Source organism: Drosophila montana, unplaced genomic scaffold (genome assembly GCF_035044405.1).
Source record: "Drosophila montana isolate Dmon_TW-CO22-7 unplaced genomic scaffold, ASM3504440v1 contig_3285_1, whole genome shotgun sequence".
Lineage (NCBI taxonomy): Eukaryota > Metazoa > Arthropoda > Insecta > Diptera > Drosophilidae > Drosophila > Drosophila montana.
Genome location: NW_026998169.1, coordinates 161,442 through 186,564, shown reverse-complemented (window position 1 = coordinate 186,564; position 25,123 = coordinate 161,442). Strand labels below are relative to the sequence as shown.

General features: G+C 34.7%; 2 protein-coding genes and 1 long non-coding RNA gene across 7 annotated transcripts; all 3 read right to left on the bottom strand.

Moving 5' to 3' along the window:
• Positions 1 to 3,038: 3,038 nt before the first annotated feature.
• LOC135434277 (uncharacterized) lies at positions 3,039 to 6,488 on the bottom strand. 3 transcript variants are annotated; one of them, XR_010437206.1, is made up of 5 exons: positions 6,405 to 6,488; positions 5,016 to 5,383; positions 4,342 to 4,523; positions 4,064 to 4,281; positions 3,039 to 4,006 (listed from the first exon to the last, which is right to left on the bottom strand). It is a non-coding gene; the product is annotated as an uncharacterized LOC135434277 (long non-coding RNA). The 3 variants fall into 3 exon arrangements; XR_010437204.1 differs by having other exon boundaries at positions 3,039 to 4,281; XR_010437205.1 differs by lacking the exon at positions 6,405 to 6,488 and adding an exon at positions 6,293 to 6,307 and having other exon boundaries at positions 3,039 to 4,281.
• A 1,747-nt stretch (positions 6,489 to 8,235) lies between these two features.
• Positions 8,236 to 11,951, bottom strand: LOC135434275 (coiled-coil domain-containing protein 40). The gene is made up of 6 exons (XM_064690796.1): positions 11,051 to 11,951; positions 10,842 to 10,984; positions 10,212 to 10,771; positions 9,921 to 10,065; positions 9,119 to 9,327; positions 8,236 to 9,065 (listed from the first exon to the last, which is right to left on the bottom strand). The coding sequence occupies exons 1-6, from the start codon at positions 11,863 to 11,865 to the stop codon at positions 8,262 to 8,264; spliced, it is 2,676 nt and encodes an 891-aa protein (XP_064546866.1). The 5' UTR covers positions 11,866 to 11,951; the 3' UTR covers positions 8,236 to 8,261.
• A 2,484-nt stretch (positions 11,952 to 14,435) lies between these two features.
• Positions 14,436 to 23,512, bottom strand: LOC135434260 (dipeptidyl peptidase 4). Of its 3 annotated transcripts, XM_064690776.1 has the most exons (16): positions 23,397 to 23,512; positions 20,180 to 20,339; positions 19,421 to 19,497; positions 18,751 to 19,058; positions 18,422 to 18,695; positions 18,095 to 18,362; positions 17,672 to 17,966; positions 17,477 to 17,609; positions 17,223 to 17,411; positions 17,036 to 17,160; positions 16,592 to 16,978; positions 16,230 to 16,415; positions 15,998 to 16,155; positions 15,729 to 15,934; positions 14,594 to 14,759; positions 14,436 to 14,527 (listed from the first exon to the last, which is right to left on the bottom strand). In XM_064690776.1, exons 4-15 carry the CDS (start codon positions 18,954 to 18,956, stop codon positions 14,616 to 14,618), a joined length of 2,571 nt encoding a protein of 856 aa, XP_064546846.1. In that variant the 5' UTR covers positions 18,957 to 19,058; positions 19,421 to 19,497; positions 20,180 to 20,339; positions 23,397 to 23,512; the 3' UTR covers positions 14,436 to 14,527; positions 14,594 to 14,615. The 3 variants fall into 3 exon arrangements, with proteins under 3 accessions (XP_064546846.1, XP_064546844.1, XP_064546845.1); XM_064690774.1 differs by having other exon boundaries at positions 14,436 to 14,759; XM_064690775.1 differs by having other exon boundaries at positions 14,436 to 14,759; positions 23,393 to 23,408.
• Positions 23,513 to 25,123: the final 1,611 nt, after the last annotated feature.

The following is a 25,123-nucleotide window of genomic DNA, read 5'->3' as shown; positions in this document are numbered from 1 at the left end:
ACTTGTTTTCATATTTTCCGCTACGAAATCATTTCAAAGATTTATGAAAATATATCAATAAACACAATAATCAAACAAAGTTTAATAAAATCCAATTTTAAGTATCTGCTTTGGAGTCAGTCAAAGATTTTCCAGCTCTATAACTTAGAATACTTTTTTCGATCATTTTGAAGCTGTTAAAATACGGAGAGAGGTGATTTGCACGTAAACTTATTTCGATGAGGTATTTTCTATGTGGTTTTCCGGATAACTCATATATCAACATCAAACACATATTTTCAAGCTAATATTATATAATTAGCATAATTGAGCTAAACCTATATTTTTGATCATTTACAAGTTAAAATTTTTAAACTCTAATGTATTAAACTGACTAACATTCCCGACAACAATTAATGTTTACATCTCTAATTAAATGTCGTGTGATTTGAAAACTTACAAATGAATGGTATATATATAATTATTTACTCTCAAAGTATTTACGCACGATTAATCGACATTGGCTTATAGAGAGAGCAAAAGCAATCTGTGTGTAGGTATGTACATACGGGCATATCTACTGTGAAGAAACTGAAGATATTTGAACGCTTTTATTTTAATGCAATAGTTGTCACTTTGTATACCATAAAAAGTCTAAGAATTTAATTGTTTGGTAACTAAAAGAATTTCTGTAAAATATTTGCCATCTAACTCTAATACAACAAATGCAAAAAACAGGAAAAGGAAACCCTAATGAGAGAATATCTGGAAACCTAATACGCTATATCATAAAGCTGTCGAAAAGTTTAAACCAAGCTGGACAACAAAAAATAATAATCATAAACATCAGAATATTAAATTCCATACGAGACAATTTAATCAAAATTGACAAAGTTGCTAAAAATAACATCTTTGTGCGCCTAAACGTGGAAATATTTCGTAAAGATTATACTCTGTATAATCCTGGAAGGGTATTCAAATTTTGGCAACCCAAGGAATTATTTTGTTTCTAATGATGATGTGGAAGACAACTCCTTATAAAAGGGTATAGTTTATATATTTCGTCTGAACATCACGTGCATAGCCAAGGATATGCCCATATGTACACTTGGACCGTAGAGGCAAAACCTTCTTAGCACATGATGAGAGTTTGGGCAATTTAATTTGATTAAGTGTGTGTTGCAAAACATTTAAATCTTAAATATTTTCGAAAGAACAATAGAATGTTGCGATAAATGATATAAAAAAACAAAACATAATAATATATTAGGGTTGTTTCACTTATAATCAAGTGGAATTTTATTCGGTATACATGTTTAAATAAGTATAAACAATTTCTTCCCATTTAACAGTCTTATCTGAAAAAGATACCTTGCTCGCTCATAAAATAATTTAATATATTTACTTTCTTAAAAACTTATGTATTTTCAATTAGTAGGCGTATCTTTATGTATTAACTAACTACATTGCAAGTACGAAAGTACGAATGCTTCTATATGTGAATTTTAAATAAAAAATTTCTCTTTATGGAAACGCACTATGAACATACATTATATGAATACATAAGTATTATTTTTTGTAAGTCTGCATTGTTAATAAACCTTAAAACTTTGTATGTTGAAATTTTGGATAATTAAAAATGTAATCATAATTTCTGATTTTAAATGTAAAATATTCACAGACTTATAGATTTATATATACTAGCAGGCATTGCCACCAAGGGCAAGGGAATTTTTTTTTCTACTTGACACTTGGAAAAAAAAGGATCCGTCTTTTGGCTAGCGGGCTTCTGGTGCGTTTTTAATCACCTGTGATCCTGCATTTTGGCCTCCTCAAATGCTTGAGCTAACTCAGCCTTTCCCTGTCAATCTTCCTTTCGATACTAGGTCCTACTACTACTGCCAACAAAAAAAAATTAAATTCGAATAGAGACTAGGTCTCTATTCTCTATCAGAATGCCAGAGGCCTTGTTTCTAAGCTTACAAATCTTTTTATAGCTAACACTTCCTTTGATTTGGATATAGTCGCATTTTCAGAAATGTGGTAAAATTCAACCATATCTGAGTTGTCGGTGTCGAACTGGCTGAGCGAACTTATTGCCATCGTTGAAATCTTACAGCCGTACTTAGAAACGGAAAAATATCTAATCCCAATTACAATTTTCTCCGCTGTCAGGAGCTTGTCACCTATCTTCCCAAAAAGCATATGCATACCAAACAAACTTCACTTCTGCCTCCTAAGGACCGCCGAAGTGAGGGTCTCTTGTTGGATTCAACGCTAGCTCGCACAATTTTGGTGCGAATGCGCCTATAGCGCCCTCCTGCTCTTCCACACGTGCTTTCAACTCTCGCAGGTGGCGATCGGCTCCGATGAAGTTGCAGTGTACCCTCCGAAATCCCTCGACGATCGACAAACCTTTCAGAAGCAAAAAGAATCGCATAAGTGGTGAGCTCAGACAACAAAAATGAAGAGAGCCCTATATGATTGAGATTGAAGTCTAACATGGTACTTTGTAGCTTTGTGAAGATGCAATATATATACTTTCTTCATATGCTGGGAGATTTTGGTCAGCAACAGTGGAATTTTGGCAGCATGTGGGCTAGCAGCATTCAATTACCTACTCCCAACTTGAAATAATGAAATTGAACACAAATCTTATGTGCCTTCATCAATGACTGCAATCTATTTTTGTGAGTTTGGATCTAGGGTCAATCGGTTCCTGATGACCGGCTGGAACGGACCACAATATCATATATGTAGCTGCCATAGGAACGATCGGTCGTTATCAAGATATTATTATTAGTTTTACTATGCTTTATATATATAAGCTAAATCCTATCAATATTTGACCAGTATATAATATAGCTGCTATAGCTCCCGATCGGTCGATAGTTAAGTTATTGTATAGAAAAATAGATATCCTTACATTCTGGGTTTTTATTCGGTGGCAAGCAGTTCGAACGTTTTCAACACGTGATATATCCCATTCATATTATATTTTGCTGGTTTAATATTTTAACATTTAATAATATAACATATGTAATTTTAAAACGACCAAATTATTGTATAATTTCTGCTGACAACTTTTATTTATCCAATTTGACTACAATCGTGTTAAATGCATCAACTTTAAATTGTTTAAAATATATTTTCTCATTTGATTCTATATTAAGCATTTCATTGCCACTATAAAACATTGATGTTAAATCTAAAACAACTTTAGTACTCCCAAAATTTGTTATTGATACAAATGAATTTTTTCGGGGGTAATATCGGACTATTATTAGAACGTCTGCATTGCTATGTGCTAGTATTTGGGTATTTGACTTATTCTCAGTGAACTTGCATACAACATTTTTGTACATTGCTGGAGAATGCTCGCGTAAGGATATCATCCTCTGTACCAATATTAGCTTGTCCAACGATTTTACGTTCATCTCTTGATCCGTTATATTATATAATTTTTCAGCCCAAAGCTCTATAGGTTGTACCGAATTGTTCTTAATTTTAATTTTTGTAGTGGCTATCGCATTTTCATGCATAATATTTGGTGTCCCCGGCAAAATAAGCTGCATTATTGTTGCAGCGAAAATCTTAGAAATAGTTGATTGACTACTGTCGGGTGTATCCAAGGTATTTCTTCCAATAGACCAATGAATCCATGTTCTGTCTTCGGCAACTGGCATATCGTTTAAAATAAGTTCAATTCGTTCTTTCATTTTTTGTGAATTATTTTCAATACTTAAAGTAAAGTCAACCAAATCGATATGCTCAAACAATAAAGAAAGTTCCGATTTGGACTTGTATTTTAAAAACGATTCCCCTACTATAAGTACTTTATCTTTGCCAATTACACCTTTCCAAGATGATAAACATGTTAATAGGGTTTCATTATTTATAAATGATTCCAGTCCCTTTAAATAAAATCCGTTCACCCCGATGTCAATCCAATGATGTAAAGATTTTGAAATAACATCAAGAACTTCATCATCCTTTCTCCCAGCAATCACGTGCTGCAATGGCAAATCTAATAAAAGACTCATATTGTGTGCATGTAAGACATTGGCTAATTTATGAAGAGTACTCAGGTTTCCCAGTTCAGGTCTAATTGTATTAATATCTCGATCGTAATGAGGACCGGAAGGAAAAATAGAGTTGAGTCGTACTCCAGATATACCTAAGTTTGCTAAATACTCTATTCCATATATTATTCCACTAATATCGCCAATTCCATCATTATTAGAGTCGTTGAAAGATGCCGGATCAATTTCATAAAATACGCTTCCTCGATACCAAGCAGTCCTGCAGAATAGGGACATAGTAGTAGTTAATTTCCACATAGCTTGCATAAGTGTTACTTACTTGGGATTGCAAAATTTTGGCATGCTGACAATTTGAGCAACAACAATAGCGCATATTCCTAAGATTCCAGATAGGAAAACGAAAAATGTACATTTTCGAATAAGTGGCCAATTCCAAGACACAAAAGAAGGTGTTTCTTTAGATTTTCTTCTATTTCCTTTTAAACAGTGACTACTGGAATCCTGATGAATGCAGCACAATTAGTAAAAAGCAAATCGTATAAGAGTACTCTAGTCGAGAGTGTCCGACTAGAAATACCTCTTTTTAGGTGCAAGCCTCAACACCTACAGAATGGCTTCTATAAGCCTCTTGGTAAACTTTTATTTTACATGTTTGGTAGTTACAGCATTGAGTCGAAAGTATTCTTAAATAAGGACTTGGGACTCTTAGACCCTTAAACTGCATAAATAAAAGGTATATCTGTCAAATTTGGGGCTCTAGCTTTATAACTGTGAGGATGTCATGAAAAAATACCGGGGTTTTCATTAGAGTCTTGCGAACTATTCGAAAAGTTAAATTTATTTAATGTATTTGAATTTTCTTAAATTTCAGTCGCATTTTTTCCCTTTTGACGAGACATTTTTGTATTTAGCTAGGCTGTTTTTTTATAAAAGCACCAGATAGTTAGTACTAGCGTTAGTACATGCTATATTTATTATGCTTTTTTTATTTACTTGACTCGTAACGTTGTTGTTTTGTAAATGATGGTAGTTCACTTTATTGAAAAGGCTACTTGACGCAGTTTCCATGGCATCCATTGCGATTCCGGTGCTACTTCCAGAAGAGCTCGTTTCCGCCTTGCAGTCTGTATTACTTATATTAGATGAGGTAATATCGCTAGCAACAATGGTTGGGCTTAATGGGTGTGATAATAAAACAGGCTCCAGTCCGCCGTTACTTGATAGCAACGGAAATATCGAGGCCTCTTCGTCTGGCAAGAATGTAGAAACTGATGGAGATTCAAGTAGAGTCTGTGGAAGCTCGACTTCAAGAAATGCTGGTTCCGTTGATATTTCCATGTTATCAATTTTAAAAATATTTCCTATGAACAAATTATTGTTGAGTTAATAATTAAGTTAGATCAATTATTGGCTTTTATCTATACACATATACATATACAGAAGCCCTGAATGCACGAAAAATTGATTTCAGTGCCTTGTTCAGTGTTAACTAAATTTAAGCATGCGGAAAATAATTTAAATTTAGGTTAACAACCAACAACTGAATGTTATAAGCCGCAAGAGTGAGCAGCAGGTGGTCTGAATATCTATTTAGGGAACCTCCTGGTATGCCACAGGAGTAAGCACATGAGATTCGACTTTGGTTTTGCTAGCTTTGCCTTTTCGTTGCTTATAATTCTCAAGTGCTTAAAGCTTCGGTCTGGGGATAAGGGCTGCCAAATCTAGGTTCGGTTTGCTGCTTGAGAGGCTTCTACAACTTCTAACGCTTACGCCTCGATGTTGGTCGACATGAGATATGTACATATGTACATTGACCTCGCGCCACCAATTGAAATTAATCAGTTTGGATGGTATAGCTTTGGTATTTACACATTCATAAAGATCGGAAATGAAAAAAATTAAGTTAATTAACGAATACATTTCCCGAAGTGTGGTGCTAAGGAAATTGGCACGTGCTTGTTTGTATCTTTTTGTATATATTTGGTCGAAATGCATGACCTAGTCGAGCACGTCCGACGAACGCAATCTTACTTGTTGATAATATTTTTATCATGTCAGAGCCTAACGAAGCATTTAAATGCTGTTTAGTCAAATTACCGTAACAATTTCTTTTGGACAAAAATTATTTTTTTTTACCTACATAAATAAGTTTAATAGCTTTCCACTACTAATATACATGTACATATATAGGTATATATGCGTTATATGTTCAACGATTTATATATTTAAAAATATAAATATACATTTACATATGCATATGTATTGTGTACCTGTATATATTCTAGGTTTGTGAATTTCACTTTTTTATATTTATATGTATATGTGTATTAATATTGTACATTAAAAACTTATTCTACTATTTGTCAACAAATGCATGCATACTTATATATTTAATAAAAACTTTAATTAATATTCTAAAGAGTGTTATGAAAAACTTTTGTCAATAGCTTGATCCACTCGAATTCAGAAGCGTAACTAAAAAACCGCGCATGCGCGTTTCTGATATCGAGTAAATACGTTATCATAAAGAATATTAAAAGTATCGATGATAAACGCTTTTATCCAAGATCTATGCTCTTCAATTCATTTTTTCAGATATATGTAAATGTCATAAAATAAAAGGCTGACGGACTTTCTGAGATATTATATTTAATTTAAAATCACCCAATATGTAAATGATGCCATAAAACTTAGATAGCAAGTGCATTTCTTGGTCTGCATTCGAATTTGAGGTTTCTTCAAGAAGCAACTATGCAGCGAATTAATTTTTTTAATTCGTATTTTTATAAACTAACCTATTCGAAATTAGTCAAAAGAGTATAGTGGTATATAAATTATTACTTAGCTTCAATGGTATGAAACTCTATCAGTCTGTCTGTCTATCCATTGTTATTTATGAACGCGGCGATCATGGAAATACTTCGAATTTGAAATGTTGTATGTAGTCGATACCCGAGCCCGGACGAGTATCTCCGATTATCGACAACTTGCCTTGTTTCCATGTAATCGATAGGAATCGATATCGAAATTCGTGTATACCCTGAAACCGGGTATAATGATTTTGTGTAAATGTAGAATGTCTAGAATATTATAACTATCTTTTATTATGTAGCTATCGCCACACTTCGCCTACACTCCATAGGAATAAATTAAATAAATAAATCATACTTTAATGTTTAATGCAATTGTCCATTTAACAATACATGAATATTCTATCGCACAATAAGATTCTATAAACAGCATTGCAATTGCGATTGTTTTGTATTCTGCGCTGTGTGTATGTGTGTATAATAATAGTATATACAGATCAAGTATCTTTTTTTAATTTAATAGCTATCCCAGAAGTAATTAAACAAAACGTGTGGTTATATTGAGAAGCCAAGAGGCTTCTGAATGCATGTGTACATATCACATACAAGTTAACATACTGGCCGCTATCATCGGGAATCCGTAACGACCGCGGCAGCCTGTCCGCTAATCGAACAATCGAAACATGTATATACACAAATAGAAGAACGGACACTTGGGATTGATTTCGTAGAGGGCGGCCGGCCACGATCCACGCAAGGGAGGTGGAGGCGGCTCCTCGGAATGTTTTTGTTCGCTGTTGGTCGTTTTTTCTGCTCAAGTGCATTAGGACTCTCTGGCGAAGATATTTGTGCAAGTTGTTGCTTTCAGTGTAACAGCGCCATTCACAACCAGCTGATCTGCACTACAGCTGCCAAAACACTAAAAACCGAGAAAGGCCTTGGTGGAGTCACCCTGCGAAGAGTGGAGCATACTGTAGCTGCATCAGCGTTTAAATACGCTAGATACGCTAAGCTAGCAAAGAAGTCGGTATCGGTGTTCACTACTGGCCAAAGGACCAAAAGAAGCAGTACGGCCCCGAACAGACTAATTTCTAAACCCCGCCGCGATGTCCATAAAAACTTGGGCTCTGGTAACCGAGTTGGATCGATAAAGCGATTAGTTGGAAACCGATCGGACGGTAAGCCAATATGCCACTGTTGCGGGCGAAACCATAAGCAAAGACGCAAACCTCGTGAAACTCGGGTGAGATTTGACCAAGCTATGGGGGTGGAAATTTTGAACTATGTTTATATAGGATATTTGAGGGTCCCATTTTCACATGAATTTTGACCAAAACTAAATTTACCGTACATATCTATAATCTAATTATAGTTCAGAATTAAAACGGAGACGCGCCAACCAGTGATTTGCACAATTTTTAAAGTTAATTTATTCTTTTAAGAAATGAATAATTTTTGAAAAGAACGATTTTTTCTCGGGATAGTCACGACGTAGGGTCTTAACTATTTCCATCAGAGTGTCATTCATTTCAAGTTGGCCCTCAAATTGCGTTTGAATGCTACTCTCCGAGCGTAGGATTTTATGTTGTCCCTTCATATTATTTAGCCTGCGGAATGCTTTTGCACGATTCTGTTTGCGAATTATTTGCTCCAAATTGTTATGCTTATAGAGTAGAGCGTCCTGGATCTGGGATCGAATGGAGGCATCTTTATTAGTAACTTCTTTCAGATCATTTTGATTCTTTCTAAGAATGTAGACCATGCGCTCTATATTGTTTAAATCATCTATGAGCCGGGTTTCTGAGAGAAATACTATTTCATTTTGAATAACCTTTGTCTTATTTCGTAATTCTTCAAGTTTCATTTGGGCCTGCGATTGGTTCTTATATTTTTTCTTTTTTGCGTCAACATGTTCTTTGACAGTTGCATTTACGAAAATTTGTTCTCGATGCATTACACAATGCTCCAAGTCCTGCACCAGTTTTTCTTGTGCGCGTTTCAATTGATTAAAGCGAATTGTCATTCTGTGAATTTCTACCTTCATTGCTCCAATTTCACCATTCAATGAGCGCTCTGTTTTAGTCCAATCTATAGTTTCCTCAATCAGTTTGTGCTTGGTTTCCCAAGATAATGCTTCTCTATGGTTATCCAGCACCAGATCCTTGCTCAGTTCAATTTCATTAATCAACTCGTTTATATCTTTTTCCAACTTTAATGTGCTCATCTCGGTGTCCTAAAAAAACAAAGCGAGTTACAAATAATAGCCAAGGAGACTCACATACTTACTTTTAGTTTTTGGCTAAGCTCAGCCTGTTCGTGCTCATATACGCTCTCTTCGACATCATGGTGTTTTCTTTTAGTGTATATTTTCTCGTTGAGCAGTTCCAGTTTCGAGGTATACTTCTGAATGTCGAGCTTCAGATCTCTTGTCTTATTTTCAGATATTTCTAGTTCTTGTTCCACCTTAAGCGATTTTTGCTTTATGATTGACAATTCTAAAAAGATATGTTGAAACAATTGTCAATTAACTAGCATATTTCTCAGAAAGATCATAAAAAGATGTACCTAGTCGGATATATCGTGAACCCAGATAGATAGGGCTCAATCAACTCAGCTGTTGATGTTGGCCTGGAATATATGATACATATATGTCGCACAAGCCAAAACCTGAGTATGTTATCACGATCTCAGGCGTACACTAATTACTTGTATGAACAACTTTTTTATTTTTCAAGATATCTTACACAAATTTTTAATTTACGAGTCTTATTATACTTATATGCATGTGAAATCGTAGCATCATCGAAATACTTTATCATTCAGCTGCCTTAGAACCGACCGGTCGAAAAGCTGGCTCTGATATGGAAATCTTTTGTTATATAAACATAACTTGACAAAACTCGGGATTTATCAGTTGCATTATGATTCTCAGCACTATATCATATAGCTTATATAGGAAAGATCGGTGGAATCTTATATGACAAAATGTTTTGTTTTCAAAGATATTTTAAACAAACTCAGCATGTATTAAATCTTCGGCGTGCCAAAGATATTCTTACTTTCTCGTTTTGTACTGAACTATACTTACGTTTTCGAGTCACCTGAATTTCATGTAACTGTTCGCTTCTTTTGTGGGTCAAATTTACAAAGTGATTTTGGAGCATTATCCAAAATTGTTGATGTTCTCTGATTTGGTGCTCACCGAGGTGAATGGATTTTTCTATTTGTCTAATCTGTAAAATAGATGTGGGTATATTTTAAATCAACAAATAAATCTTATGCAATATGAATTCAATAGTCGTTAATTAACGAATAAGAGATATGTGAACCGCACTACACCTTTAGGATGTACAAAAGCAATGCAAATATATAAGCTTACCTTAAGTTCAGTAGGACTACCAGCATCTTCACCATACGCGTTTTGGATTTCTTCAACTTGGCTGTTCAACTTTTCGAATCGCTTCATTTTGATTTCAATTTTGTTTTGCATTTGCTTTAAGTCTTCATCCAAGCTATTTGATTTTTGTTCTGCGTTAGTGAGATTTTCTTGAATCTTGTCATTTTCTTTTTTTGTATTAAATAGGATGCTTCGCAGTTTTTCCACATCGAGCATGGCTAATGCCAATTGATTTTGTACCTTCGACAATGACAAGTCCACGTTTCGACGGTGCTCTTGTGCCTTATTCAATAATTTTAAGCGATACGCACTAGCTTTGTCCGTAATCAGTTGGTCCTGGGCTAATTTTAGTATGGCTTCCTCAATTCGAAATTTTTTTTGGTGATTTTTGTCCAATATGTGATCAAGCCGCCGGATTTCTGATAATAATTTAGTCCCTTCACGAGTGGCTTCTTGTAAATCAGTCTCAGTTCGAGCCAAAAAGTCTGGAAATTCCTCAAGCTTTGTCTGCAGCACGACTAGGGTATCCACTTCCCGTTGACCTTTGTACAAATTGGTAATTACGACAATACAAATTAATAAGTAAAATGGACTTGGAACTTATTTACTTACAGTCTCGACTAAGGTTACTCATATCATCGGCCATTCGCTGTTTAAATGACTCCAGTTTTTTATTGAGCTCCATCTCTCTTGCGATTTGTTTTTTCACGGCATCAATCCCATTTGAATTCAATTTTATTGACTCTTTTTGTTTTCTATAAATATATATATCAATATAGTCAATAATTATTTAGTATTCAGCATATACCTATATCACATACCGAATATTGTCCTGAACTTGAAATAAGATTTTGTCTCTTAGCTGAATTGCTATGATGACTTCACTCCAGGCCTGTAGTAATCGCTTGTGTTCATTTTGTAGAGCCTCCAAGTCGGTGTTGGCGTCTGCTATGCTCATATTGAGTATATTGACCACCTCCTTAATTGCGATTTCATCTTCGGAAATAGATTGCAGCTCGGCTTCTTTTTTTTTTACTTCCATATCCAGCCGATAAAAAAGGATGTCCGATTTTCTTTTCTCCTCAGACAGCTGCTTTTGCAATTGAGCATCTCTGCTAACAATCCGTTTGGCATTTTTAACTTCGTCTTCGACTTCATATGCCCATTTCCTTATATTACTACCCAAGCTTTGCAGGTCTTCTAGCTCCATCATGCGGTTCTGATACAACGTTTTTTGGGCTCTTGTTAATTTGACTTTTTCTTCATATTCCTTTTTAATTATTTCCACAGCAGCTTCTTCTTGTTGGCGCTTTTCAATATGCTCATCAATTTGGGCAGATATTTCTTTAATTTGTTGTTCTTGGAAGGTAATTTTATTTTGCATATCATACAAGGCCAGTCCCTGTTCTTCACGACGTTCCTCCTTGGCTTTAGCTTCGTATTTTATGTCTACAATCTCATTTTCTAACTTGTTTTTTGTACGCAGAAGATGTTCTTTCAAAGATTGCTGGAATTTCCGCAATAGCGGATGGTTGGGCGGAAGAATGCCCATTTCCTCCGGCTCCAGCACTGGCTGCTGAACTTGGTCCGTAATATTTGCAAAGTCGCATGGCTCTGAGTCCTCGTTGTCCGACATTGTTTTAGCAATCGTTTTCCAAATATAATGTCTTACAAAATATGTTTTGTTTGAATGAAGTACTCAAAACATTTATCATCTATATTTCTTCTATTTGACAAATATACCTAAAGTACATTCGATTTCTATGCGTGACAAACGTCTTAACCCTCTTTATTTTTGGTGGTGGACGGGTTTCTATGCCAACAGAAAACATTTTAGCAAATAGAATTGCTAGGAAACAGTAACAGCATATCAGATAGTAATAAAAATAAAAACTTAAAAAAATGAAGCTATGTAGTTCAAGTAATTGTCAAGTGATGCTTTAAGTAATAAGTTTGGTTAAGATTGCATAAAAAACAAAATGTACTAAATGCCCAACTCTTTTTCGACCGTTCCAAAGAAAGAAACACGATATACTTGGCAGATCCGTGCGGCTCGGACTACTTTATTTTAAATTAAGTTAGATTTTAAGTGATTAAAAGCTTATGGCCAAGTTCGCCTGGCTGCTTTAAGCTAAAAGACCTCTGTTACTTACAGACTATGGGATTAGTTTACGCAGAAACGGGCAGGTAGCTGTTATAGAGACTGGACTTTTGATACTGATTAACAATCTTCAACTCGTAATATTTAACATATATTTAATGACAAAATAAATATGCCTTCTGTCTGATGACACAAATAGAACCCAGCTCCGAAGTGTAGTAGGTCCATAAGATTGGGTAATTTATCTTCTTTTCGCGTTATTTACTTAATTTTTGCATTTAAAGAAAAAGTTCCGATTATTACTAAATAAAATATACTTTATTCATTTTTGATTTCTAAATAAAAAAATTTAAACAAAGTTAAATAGCAATACATACATGTACAATCTAGATGTAAAATATCTAATCACCATATTGATCTTAAAATGTAAATAAGCTAAGACAACAACTTCGGATATCCGAAGCTCATATAATTTTGAGTCGCTTGTAAATTTGAAAAACACTCAACTTATGCTCAATTATAATGCAATATATAAATCATATTTTGAGCGCTCTATATTATTCTATACAATTTGAGATTCATCTAAGCGTCTTTTCGAAAAAACAATAATGTATTTTAATAATCAGTAGTTTTTTTGTTAACAAAACGTAATAAATCCCAATAAAGTTAAGTCCATACATAGTATGTATATCAAACTCGTTAGTTTTTCTGTGTCAATATTATGTTTAGCCTTTTTAAGTGCCTGTGATTTCATTTAAGCGATTTACTTAGGGTATTTACATGTAGGGCGGCGACGGTTTGTTTCAAGTGGTCGCAAATATCAGTCAACACTTGACTTGAAAACTCAATCAACAGATTAAGGCTATTGAATTGAATGTCCAGGGCTGTGAGCTGATCAGGAATACAACTCTAATGCTCTTAAAGCAGGAATATAACGTAGGGCGATAGCACCCCTCCACGAATCTTGTGTTGTCTACCAATTTTGAATTCCCGTCGTTAGCACTTAGCTACTCTTGGTAGGCTTATGAGCTTGCTATGACAAATACGTGCCTGTCGAAGAGTATGTCGAAAGAAGGCTGAAGAAGGTTGAATGGCTCCGAGATTTTTAACGACTTGGTGAGTCAACCCCAACAGTTTGAGACTATTAAATTGAGTGTCCAGGGCTATGATCTTTTAAAAGACTTCTTTGTAACAGATAATTTTACCTTCCTTTCTGTATTGGTAATAAGCAAGAGAGACACAATAGCACCAACAAGCAGCTGAACGCAGAAAGAGGATAATGAACAAGTTAAAAACAAGTTATTTATAGATTATAGCTTGCGATCAAAAACTTAACAAATTTATTAGAGCAGCTTGCCAGCTCAAATTGAAATCGTAGTTAAATTGCTTAATAATAAAAAAATTCCCGACAGGGCAACAAAATTTATTTTCTCATAAAAATTAATGGCTCTTAGCCAAACAGAAAATACGTATGTTCGCTTTAACTAATACATCCATAACTTTAACTAATACATGTAGCTTAGCTTTCCTGAGCATGTGCTTTTTATCCGGACAAAAACTGCTTTTGTTGCAGGCAACTTGAAAGTGTTGATCGATATTTGGAACCTCCGATTCCAAAACAACCAGCTGAACCAATCAAATTAAAAAAATAAAACAATTGTTTGCAAAGAGATGACTGTTAAAATAATAATTAATTCATAATTTCAATTGTTTTCGCAAGCGACTTAGGCTATGTCTTTTTAATTCCATTTTAGATAATAAGTTTTTATCGTTCCGGTTATCAGCGATCTAAAAGATCAAATATGTATGATTTTAAGAGCTTACTGAAAGCAGTATAAAATGTTAAAACCACTGCCATATTCGTTAAATATTGTACAAATTGGTGATGATAGACAAATAAAGCTGTATATACTTATTACATTATTTTACTATATATTAAGGAAGGTCTGGAAAAGGAAGCATGTAATTTGCTCCAAAGCGAACGGGGCTCTTTGGAAGAAATGTATACTAAGGATTTTACAAAAAAAATATATATATGTATAAAATGTACATTATGCACAATATAATCATCGATTAAGAGATAATTTGCACAGCTCGAAATCATGTGACGTATGTATTTTATATTTTTAAGTACGAAGCATTACTTGAGTCATATTACGAGTTTTAAATGTCCTTCGTTGGAAAACAACCAGTGTATCTAATCGTAATGGTATAACAGTTCAAGTTCTGTGTAATATTATAATAATTAGCCTATTCTATTTACATTTCGAAGTTTTTTAAGCCTGCTATTCAGCAGGTACCATATTTTGTTCCAAATCAGGCTTTGTATCATCCGGATCCAAGCTTAGGCACTCGGCAAAGTAGTGCTCCATAGAAGAATACACATGCTCTAACACTCCATTTAGATCGTGGCCTTCATCAGCATAAGTCTGTAAATAAATTTAGTAGGTTTTTTGTTTTTGTTAGTACAAAGTTTTTGCAAAGCTCTACATAAGAACTTAATGTTTCAGGGATTTGGGAAATTCCAACCGCAACAGTGGTAAATTAGCGCAAAACGATTGTTTGAAAGTTTTTTGTTTACCGTCCGATCGGTTTAAAGATCTTTGAGAGAATTTATTTAAATTGTGCCACGGGCAAGGCCGGCAATATTATTCTTGGTCAAAATTCATACATACACACACATACATATATACACACACATTTGCATACATACATACATACATACATACATACATACATACATACATACATACATACATACATACCTACATACCTACATACCTACATACCTACATACCTACATACCTACATACCTACATACCTACATAGCAACAAACATACGCCTCCTGCTCCGCCCCCTTGGTGCTCCTCCGGCTCCTCAGCTTCCAGCATTGAAGCCGCCTGCGCCTAATTCATAGGTGAAGTCTGCAAGCCTTACTTACATTTTTGAGAATCGAGGAGGAGGGCAGCTTTAATAAACACGTTTTCTTATTTAAATTTGCCGCGCAACAAGACAAATTGGTCTGCTATTGTATAGAAGACAATTTACATGCATACATACATACATATATACGCACATACACATATAAACACATTCTCACACGCATACATGCAAACATACATAGAAAATTACATACACACATTTCAATTCAATCAATTTGACATCTAAATCTGGCAATATTATTCTTAGTCAAAATCCCTGTAAAAATGGTACCCTCAAATATCCTATATAGACATAGGTCAAAATTTCCCAAGCCCACAACTTGGTGAAATCTCTTGGCTTGGCTCTTTGTTCATGTTTCGGCCTCTTTTGGCCTCAATTTGGCATCTATAGCTACATTATTCCTGTATTATACCATATATTTTGCTTGAAGTGAAAAACTTTTGCAATTATTTACCTGATAACGATATAAGATATTTGCTTCAGTTAATGATTTAGCTAGTTGTACACCATGCACATACGGTGCAGTAGAGTCCGCTAAGCCGTGAATCAAAAAAAAAGAGTTTGATTTAATTAGTCGAGCGCGTTGCGTTGCATCAGCTTCTACGTATCCTTTATAGTTTTCAGCAGGTAGACCTAATATGCGTTCAGTAAAGGCAGAATCTAAAAGAAATGAAAATCCTTTATATTATAACAACAAAAAATGAATGAAACCATATATCTTACTATAGTAAAGCCAATCTGCGATAGGGGAGATCGATATGCCACACTTGAAGACGTCTTGTTGCGTTCCTAAGACCATTGAGGTAACATATCCCCCATATCCCCAGCCCCAAATGCCAACTCTCGTTTCGTCTAAAAAACTTATAGTATCCAATAGATATCTAGCGATTAAAGCAACAAAATATTTAAATATTATATCATCTTATCACCTTATGATTTGATAGTTTTAACTTACCTCAAAACAGATATTTGATCCTGAACTTCCACTCCACCCAAATGGCGATATAACGATTTTTTGCTTTGCCCTTTTGCTCCTCTAACATCCAAACGCACATAAATAACATCATTTCTGGAGGACATGTATGTTCCCCAATCTATTCTAAACTTCTCGGAAACAGACTCAGAGCCCGGGCGACCGTTTCTGTAAAAATAATAAATAAACGGTGATTGCTTAAGTTAATTTAAAAATTTTTACTAAGTACGAAAAAAAAATAATAATAATAAAAAATTATATAAAATTGGAGGAAAATAACAAGTCAGACAATAGAAATTTTTCTTAATAGCTTGAAATGAAAAAAGTAATAGATAAATACATACACTTCAACAACAACAGGAAATGCTGCGTCCCGGAGTTCTTCTCTCCAGCTAGGTGGCAAAAGTAACTGCACCTGCGCCCGGCTACCGTGCGGCAATGGAATCTCAAATGATCTCTGAATTGGTAATGCTAGTTTTTGTAACCTTTCCGTATAGAATGGTCGTGTATCATACAAAATTTTCACAAGGCTGTGAGTCTTTTGCGTGTGCACCCCTGAGACCGGTAATCCTGGACCTTGACACTCGAGGATGTAGAAATCAATTCCATAGTTCGTTGCTAAACCAGTTGCTGGCGTAATAAAGGCGTCAAAATGAGAACAATTTGTATAATAATATCTACTACTCCATAGAGCTTCGCCCAAGTCGCAAGTTATACATTGAGGTTCGCTTCTGTTAAAAGACAAAATACTATTTTATATAATCTAAATTCAAACATACTTCACTTACTTTCTGGTATCATCATGCACGGGATCTTTTACCGAATACAAATGTCTCTGACCAGGCTTTTTATCTTGAGTAGCCAGATAATACACCACATGATTCGTTGTATCCCAGCACAAGATTTTTAGAACCTTAAATTACAATTAATCATTGGGGTAATATTCTTCATTTTCCAAATGCATTAATGGCTTACCTCATATCGGCCATGGGATATAACTGAAATTCTCTGCTGTGATATAGTGATGTGTTTAATGTGGGTAAAATGATCATTTCCTGATTCCTGAACGCCAGCGAGCAGTAAGAAACTGTTTCCGTCAGGAGCAAATACGGGATGTGGAAAAATATCTAGCCACTCGTCTTCAGGCGCGCGTTCGGAATGAATCTAAATAACATTTTTTTTTAATAATTACTCTTTTATGATTGGTTTATAAATGAATCTATACTTACTTCTGCACATATCCAGTTTTTATCCTTTGCGCATGTAGCGATTATAGTATAATTTTGCGAGCGTATCATGAAAACTACAGATACTTGATTATTGCTACCGGCTACCCAACCTGCTGATGTTATGTAGTAATCTCTATATAAAAACATGTGATTCTTATAATTTTACTGTTAATTTATATAAATATATATGCTTACTGTTCATTTAAGGAAGGTGGAGGTCTTAATTTCATTTTAACTATAGACATAAAATTCGTTATGTCGACTATCCAAAGCTGAACTTCAGGATTGGCAGTGCCTGGCGTAGGGTAGCGAACATTTTTAGTCTCAGGAAATGAGCTTCCCGATGACATACCGTTACCAGCAATAATGGCACCAGATGATAACCACGGATATGTCATCATCCCGACGTGAGTATCATTAAATGAGGCGAAAATAAAGTGACTTCCATCAGTTGACGACCAAATTGCTTCCGGAATATCAAAAATTTCCTCTATTTAAAAAAAAAAGAGTTTATGTAGATTTTGTATAACCCGAACCCATTCAAATTAAATTGGAGCTTTGAGTGCAGGAAATATAATTAAATTTGAGAACTCAAATTATATACGGAAATATCATTACCCTGGTAAAGCCAATCAGGAACTCCATTATAAATATTGTTTTCTTGCCCTGTCATTGTTATCCTTATATCCTCTTCCATCGAAGGAGATTGTCTTACAAATATATCATTGTCAGCAACAATTATGATTGAAGTTGTGTTTCCCAGCCAGGCAGCATATTGAAGTCGGGTTCGTTGCACCTTTGATGAGTCTTTTAACTTCACTGGCATGTGGTGGTCATTATCTACATCATAGATTGTGTAAAACGCAGTGAAAGATTTCTGAAATATCTTTAATTTAAGAATTATTAATGTTTGAATTCAAGCACAGTCCACTTAAGTTGGCTTACTTTTTTTACATTATGCCTAAACAGGACATATTTAAGATCATGCGAGCATTGATATCCCCGCACATTTAGTTGACGAATGGTATGGTTTGTAACTAAAATGTTTATTGAGTTGACTGTTGTATCCAATAGGGAAAGGCCTCCGTCGTCGGATTGAAATACATATTTTTTCGTTGTCACCCAAGATGGGGGCAATCTTGTCGGCGTCAGCTCCCCTTGTAAATATTCATCAAGAATCATTCTTCGACCCGACCAATATAAAAGCTCGTCCACATATCTTAAAAAAAATATTGTGAAGCTAAACTACGTCAGGAATATAAATGTATACATACCCCAGTAAATATATAGCAGTTATTATACCAGCTATTACGAAACTAATAACTAATAGAGAGAAGATAATACTGCGCCAGTTGTGTCCTTCGTCCAAATCAAAGTCTGTATCTTTCTGCTTTGAATCCTGAACCTGTAATGTCTCATCCGGGGGAAGTCTCCACGATCCTCCTGCTCCTCCACGGTCAGAAGCAGCATTGGCGTGCATTTTCGTAAAATCTCAGCAGGAGGTTTTATGATAACTAAATTGTTGGAGAATTAAAGTTGTGGCAGGTCGAATTGTGATTCGGACGGTGTCGGAAGTAAAAAGCTAAAAAAAATGAAGAATAACTAAGTTAATCCTTTTTTAAGGCTAGTGTAGGAGCGTTGACCAAGGGTTGAGAAACTGGCTAGCGAGAACCCTACACACTAGAGTAGCTGATCCAATATTGTAATAAATTTATATTACGTTATCTGACATTTCTCTGTTCTATTAGATAAGATATATATTTGCTCAGTTTTCTCTGACTTTTTGGTAATTTAGTTGTTTGATATTGGCTGTGCTCATTACCTGATTGGCGCGTGATTGCTCTTTAAATAGTATTAATTATAAAATAAGCCATATTCGAACCTCGAACCAGCTAAGTAAATAGTGATACATTGGGAAGATCACCAACACCAACATTTACTTACTTTGTGAAAGTCATCGTGCCGCAATTTTAATTGTCATCGCTTTATCTTGATTAGTGAATAAGAAGCGAACCGATTTCCTGAAAAAAAAAGATCCGTTTTAATTTGTTTAATATTGTTCAGCATTTCCACTTAACTTTAGTCGAAATTAACACAAGTAAAGAAAAAAAAGAAAAAGAGAATCAAAGGAGTTCATAATAAGAGTGTAGAGAAGACCTTTTATTAAAAGTGTAGAGATCTTCGCTTAAGTGCTGTCTTCAGGAGTGCCCGAACCCTGCGTTGAGCTGGCTGAGCTAAGAACTACGGCTGCTCTTAAGCGAATTCAGGCCACAAAAATTAGGGGACTATCGGAAGCAGGTTATACACCCGCTAATAAAAGGGACTTCTTTAGGAAAAGACGCGACCGGATGCCATAATCACCCCAGCAAATCGATCTACTGAGCAAATTTGAAAAGCAGTAGCCAATATAACCAAAAAGAAGAACATCACTAGATGTTTTAAATGCTTTGAGTTTGGATCAGGACGGATGCACAAACGGAGCATAATCTACATTGGCTATACCCCGCCACGGGAGACGACGGAAACAACAGCAGCCTAGGAGTAACCGAAGAAAGTTGCTCTTTAAGGAAGGAGAAAATCAGCGATCTTAAGAAAGCTAGCTTACGTACTAGAAGGCGAGCCGCCTCGACTTTTCCTCTAGGTTACAAGAACAATGTATGTAAATAATGATAATGTATGTAAATAATGATAATTTCTTCTTACCAACACACATTGATGATCTGACTATAGGAAATACTTCTGGGGCCATTCACAAGACTCGTACTAAGAATAATACGTCGATATATGTGGTAAATTATTCATTTTGTGTCCTCCATAAAACTATAAATACGATCACAGAACCAAGGAATGTGACATTTTCGACCTGAAAATAAAAAAGGTTATATTGTTAAAAAAAAAAAAAGGCATTTACAGAAATATTCCAAACCAGGAACACGTATTTTAAAGATGCTCACAATGATTCGGAAGGAAGGTTGGATTACCAAAATTCAATCTCCTAATTGTTATCCTTATTGTGCCAAATTCCATTTGTGTAAAGTTTATCGAACTAAAAGTCTATTTACATCGGTTAGACTATTGATTTTCTCTCACGCCACAAGCACCGATAGGAGGTCAGAACCTAAAAAAGCGCTCAATTTGCCGATCTCAGTAATTTCGGTAGACGCCGTAAAATAATCTGATGAAGTTGACCCGCGCAAGGCTGGGGTATACCCGCTATTATAGACATATGTAGCTACAAATTTCCAAGCCCCATAACTCGGTCAAATCTCATCAGACTATCACGAGGTTTGGCGCTTTGTTCATGGCTTGGCCTCTGAATCAATTTGGCATCTAAATCTGCCAACATTATTCTTGGTCAAAATTCATCTCATCCGCTTTACACCTTGTCCTCCAATTAGTGTACAATGGCTCTTTGGGGTACGACCCCGGCCTCAAAGTGCGTTATAAGCAGTAAAAATCTAAAATCGTTCAATGGGGCTTTAAAAATGATTACTCTGCATTTCTTGTTTCTGTCTCAAGATGATTTATCTTGTGCGCTCTACTTTTATCTACCTTTACATATACATATGTATCTATATTAAGCTCACAACCTTGAATGGTGGTGGAGGTTGTCGATGTCCAACATGAAGAAAATGTGCGTTTTTATACACTGAACCAATTGAAAATTGGTAAAAAGTGTACATTGTTTTTGTGCAAATGTATGCAACAAACAAAAGGAAGCCCCATAAAGTATATATTTTCTTGATCATCATCAATAGCCGAGTCGATCAAAGCATGTCAGTCTGTCTGTCTAACCGTCTGTATAAAGGCAACGATCTCAGAATCTATTAGAGCTACATAGGAGGAGTAGGAGTTTGTTTCCGATAATCGATAACATATCCCGTTTCCAAGTAATCGATAAAAATTTATATCGAAATCAGCAAGCTTGACATGTAGCTTCTAGAATGGTATATACATACATACATACATATATATCACCACATAGCTATAAATGAAGTAAATAAACCAGTTTGTATTGCCCACCAATTTAGCGCCACAATTTTATTGCAATTTTAATGCTGATATTTTATTACCTTTTGTTGTTATAACTGGCGAGTAGAGGCGGTGACAAGTGGTGTGGTCTGCTACGGGTTCGAGTCTTATTGACGGAAGTTTTTCTTTTCAGACCAAGGAGAATAAGGTTCGAATATCCCTTAGTCGGGAACATCCGACTCAGTAAAACTACCACAACAGCGGACAACTCGGATAAAACAATTGGTTTTCCTCGTACCGATGTCACACATTGTGGAACTGAACGTGTGCCGTTAGCACACAGCTACCAGAGTAACAAATCAGATGAGTGTGATCGGAGTAGTAAGCATATCACGAGGAATCGCCGTTTTGATTCTTGGATACTCACTCAACAGTTTCAGGCTATTGAATTAAGGATCCAGTTTGCTTTAAACCATTATGTTGTCCATTGAACTTTGGACCTGACTGAAATTGGGCAGGTTTAGTCGTGGGCGGTAAATCGAATATTTAGCATTGCATTGTGTCGAGAATACCTTGACTTATGTTATGTTATAACTTATGTATGTAAAGATGTAATTAAGCTCATTTAAATCGATCACTTGGCAGATGTTAAACTGTTTGTATTGAATGGTTATCAACGCACAGCTACAATTTGTTTCATATTTCGATGGATTTTACACTCATTTTCAAAAGTCTACTTAACAGACAGATTTTAATTTAGAACGGAAACAAAATGTTATTAAATGCTTGACGCGAAAGCATTGCACCGGTTAACGCCGGGACATACCAGCTTTAATATTATATAAGAATAATACAACAAAATTCAACGCGGACAAAATAATAGTCGTGCTTGTCAAAGCATCAAAGATTTAACATTTTTAATAATAGCTCCAACTATCACATGTATGTAAGTACTATGAGGTAACAGCCGTCTGTGGTCAACGTACATACAAATTAATAAGCAGCCGAAAAGTTGAAACATTTGTATTCGTTCCTTAATAATAATAAGTATGTATCTATGTACATATATGACTTTTGGTTAGTACATATAAATGTGTAATTTTATATCCTTTTATTTTGTAAAGTCATTGTATTTCCAATCGCAGGCATCCTATTTGCATATACATATGTACATATGTAATTACAATTTCCCACTAAACACACATTGTATTTGTATAGTGTTAATATTAACATGTTTGATATACATACGTATGTATGTACTTGATGTAAGTCCTTATTTATTGGTCTTACATTCACCTACTTTTTGCGCTTCCTTTATATTCATATTCGTTGTTAGTCTAATTATATAAAACATCCCATCATTATGCTACCTTCACATACGTAAATACATATGTACGTATATTCGCATGTATGTACATATGTACGTACACATACATAGCGTAGCTATACAAGGACGTAAATTCGCATTTAGATTTCCCCGGTAATTGTATTTTATAAATAAATAATAATTTTAATATTTACGTATATATATATATATATATATATATATATATATATATGTATTTTATATATTATATATTTTTTATTTAATATATATGTATATTAAATTTAATTTTTTTTGCATATATGTATGTATAAATATTCGCCAAAAACTGTCATTTTTATTATATCAACAAAAATGTATATATGTATGTATATATTACACTCTTATTGTCAACATTATAATTTGAAACGTTTATTAATACGCGTGTTTCACAAAGCACAAAGCGTTTACATATATGTATGTATGTATATACTGCATATACATAAAAGTGTATGTATTTATGTTTGTTAGAGAGTTGAATTGATAATATTGTATATTTTTTGCACATATTTTCACAACCTTCAGAATGTTACATGCATTTACATATATGTATGTATAAATATGTCTCTAGATAAACATACATACTTTAGTGATAGCCAAATCACAAACACTTGTTTTCAGTTATATTTAGTGGAAGACCATAACCCAGCGAGAGACAACCCGGGACTAAAACCTATTTTCGATTGTTGTTTTAAGAATTGTAACAAATTTTGTGCCCGTGAAATATACTGAGAGGATTTCATGCAGCGACATTCGAATAATGTTCTAAATACACAGAAAAAAATAATGTAGATATATATATATACACACATTTATACACATATTTTTTTTAGATTTACGCTTAAGATATTTATTTTTAGATATAATAATAAAAGGGGTTTTTAAAAAATATGGAACTGTTAAATAAAAGTTTGAATATTCTCGGCTTTTTGTTTAGTGTAGGAATGTATACTAATAAACCGTTGGGGTGGCTTAAATAGGTAATTGTCACTTTGTACAAATTTGATTTTGTAGCTTATAATTTTTTTTAATTTGGCAGTTATATTAATCGTTATATAGATGCTCATACGTATTTTTTTAAATAAAAAATTTTAACAGAAATTAAACAAATGGTAACACTTTGGGATATTTTCTCTTAAAAGAGAGAGCGGCTTGCTCTTTAACTTAAGGGGTTGTTTTAACTTATGTTTGTACTAGTACATTCTACTTTGTACTGTTATATTGATTGCATTTTACTTTTTGTCTCTTGGAAAATATATTAAATCCTAACATAAAGAATAAAATGTATTTGGAGACTAAATATTTAAATACAAGCTTTATATGTATTCAGACTTGGCCAGAAATCTTAAACACAATGTATACAATGTTTTTGTGTGGTGTCCCGAAAGAGTTTTGATCCGATGATTACCTCGACGCCGTCGGCATCTATTTAGTGGAACAATTTGACTACTTTCCAAAATATTTTAAAGCCTATGGCGTTTCCCCAATGCAAACATTGCCCATTGGTCTATATTCTGGTTGCTTTGTTTTGTGGAGTTGATTGGTGCATAAATTCAATTTTACTTGAATTCCATGATGAAAAACTAAAAAATTAAAAAAATTGCGCGAAAAAATGTTGTGTATTCCAAAACTTAATTTTTATCTTCGAAGTCAATATGAAAGTAACAAGGAAAGCATTCCGTGCATAACTAATTAATCCCGATCTGCCCGGTCTGCACTTAATGCGTTTTGTTGGCTGACTTGCTTGGTGACGGATTCGTCCCTGCTACCGCGTCAGTTGCCCAAGCAAGAGAATACAACCAATAATACCGTTATTTTTCAAATTTCAGTCACGATTGAGCTTAGGAAGCAAACGGATGTGCACGGTTGCGCTGGATTATTGGGACAGTCGCGGCTATCGGCGTATACCTATATTGAAATACTCTTTCATGTAACTACAACATTCTAACTAGAATTTTCGCACTAAAAGCTGCGCAATTAGGGACTACCATCCCAGCCAAAACGTATATTTCACGTATATTATATATTAATACGTTTTAAAGCACAGGCCACAAGCAGGCACTCGCGATGAAAGAAAAATAAACCGAGAAGGCAAACAGAATAAACTATCGCATCCTTTTCCTTCCTGTTACCGGTTGTTTTCCTTCAGAAATGCTTCAGCTTTGAAGTTGATGTCCCATTGTAGATTGCTGTGGACAATATTGGAAATTTTTCACAACCTATTCGCTCTTTACCAGGGGTCTTGTGCACTCACTACAGAGCCTGGAGTTACCTGGTTGTACAATGCGGATGCATTAGAAACACCAGACTGA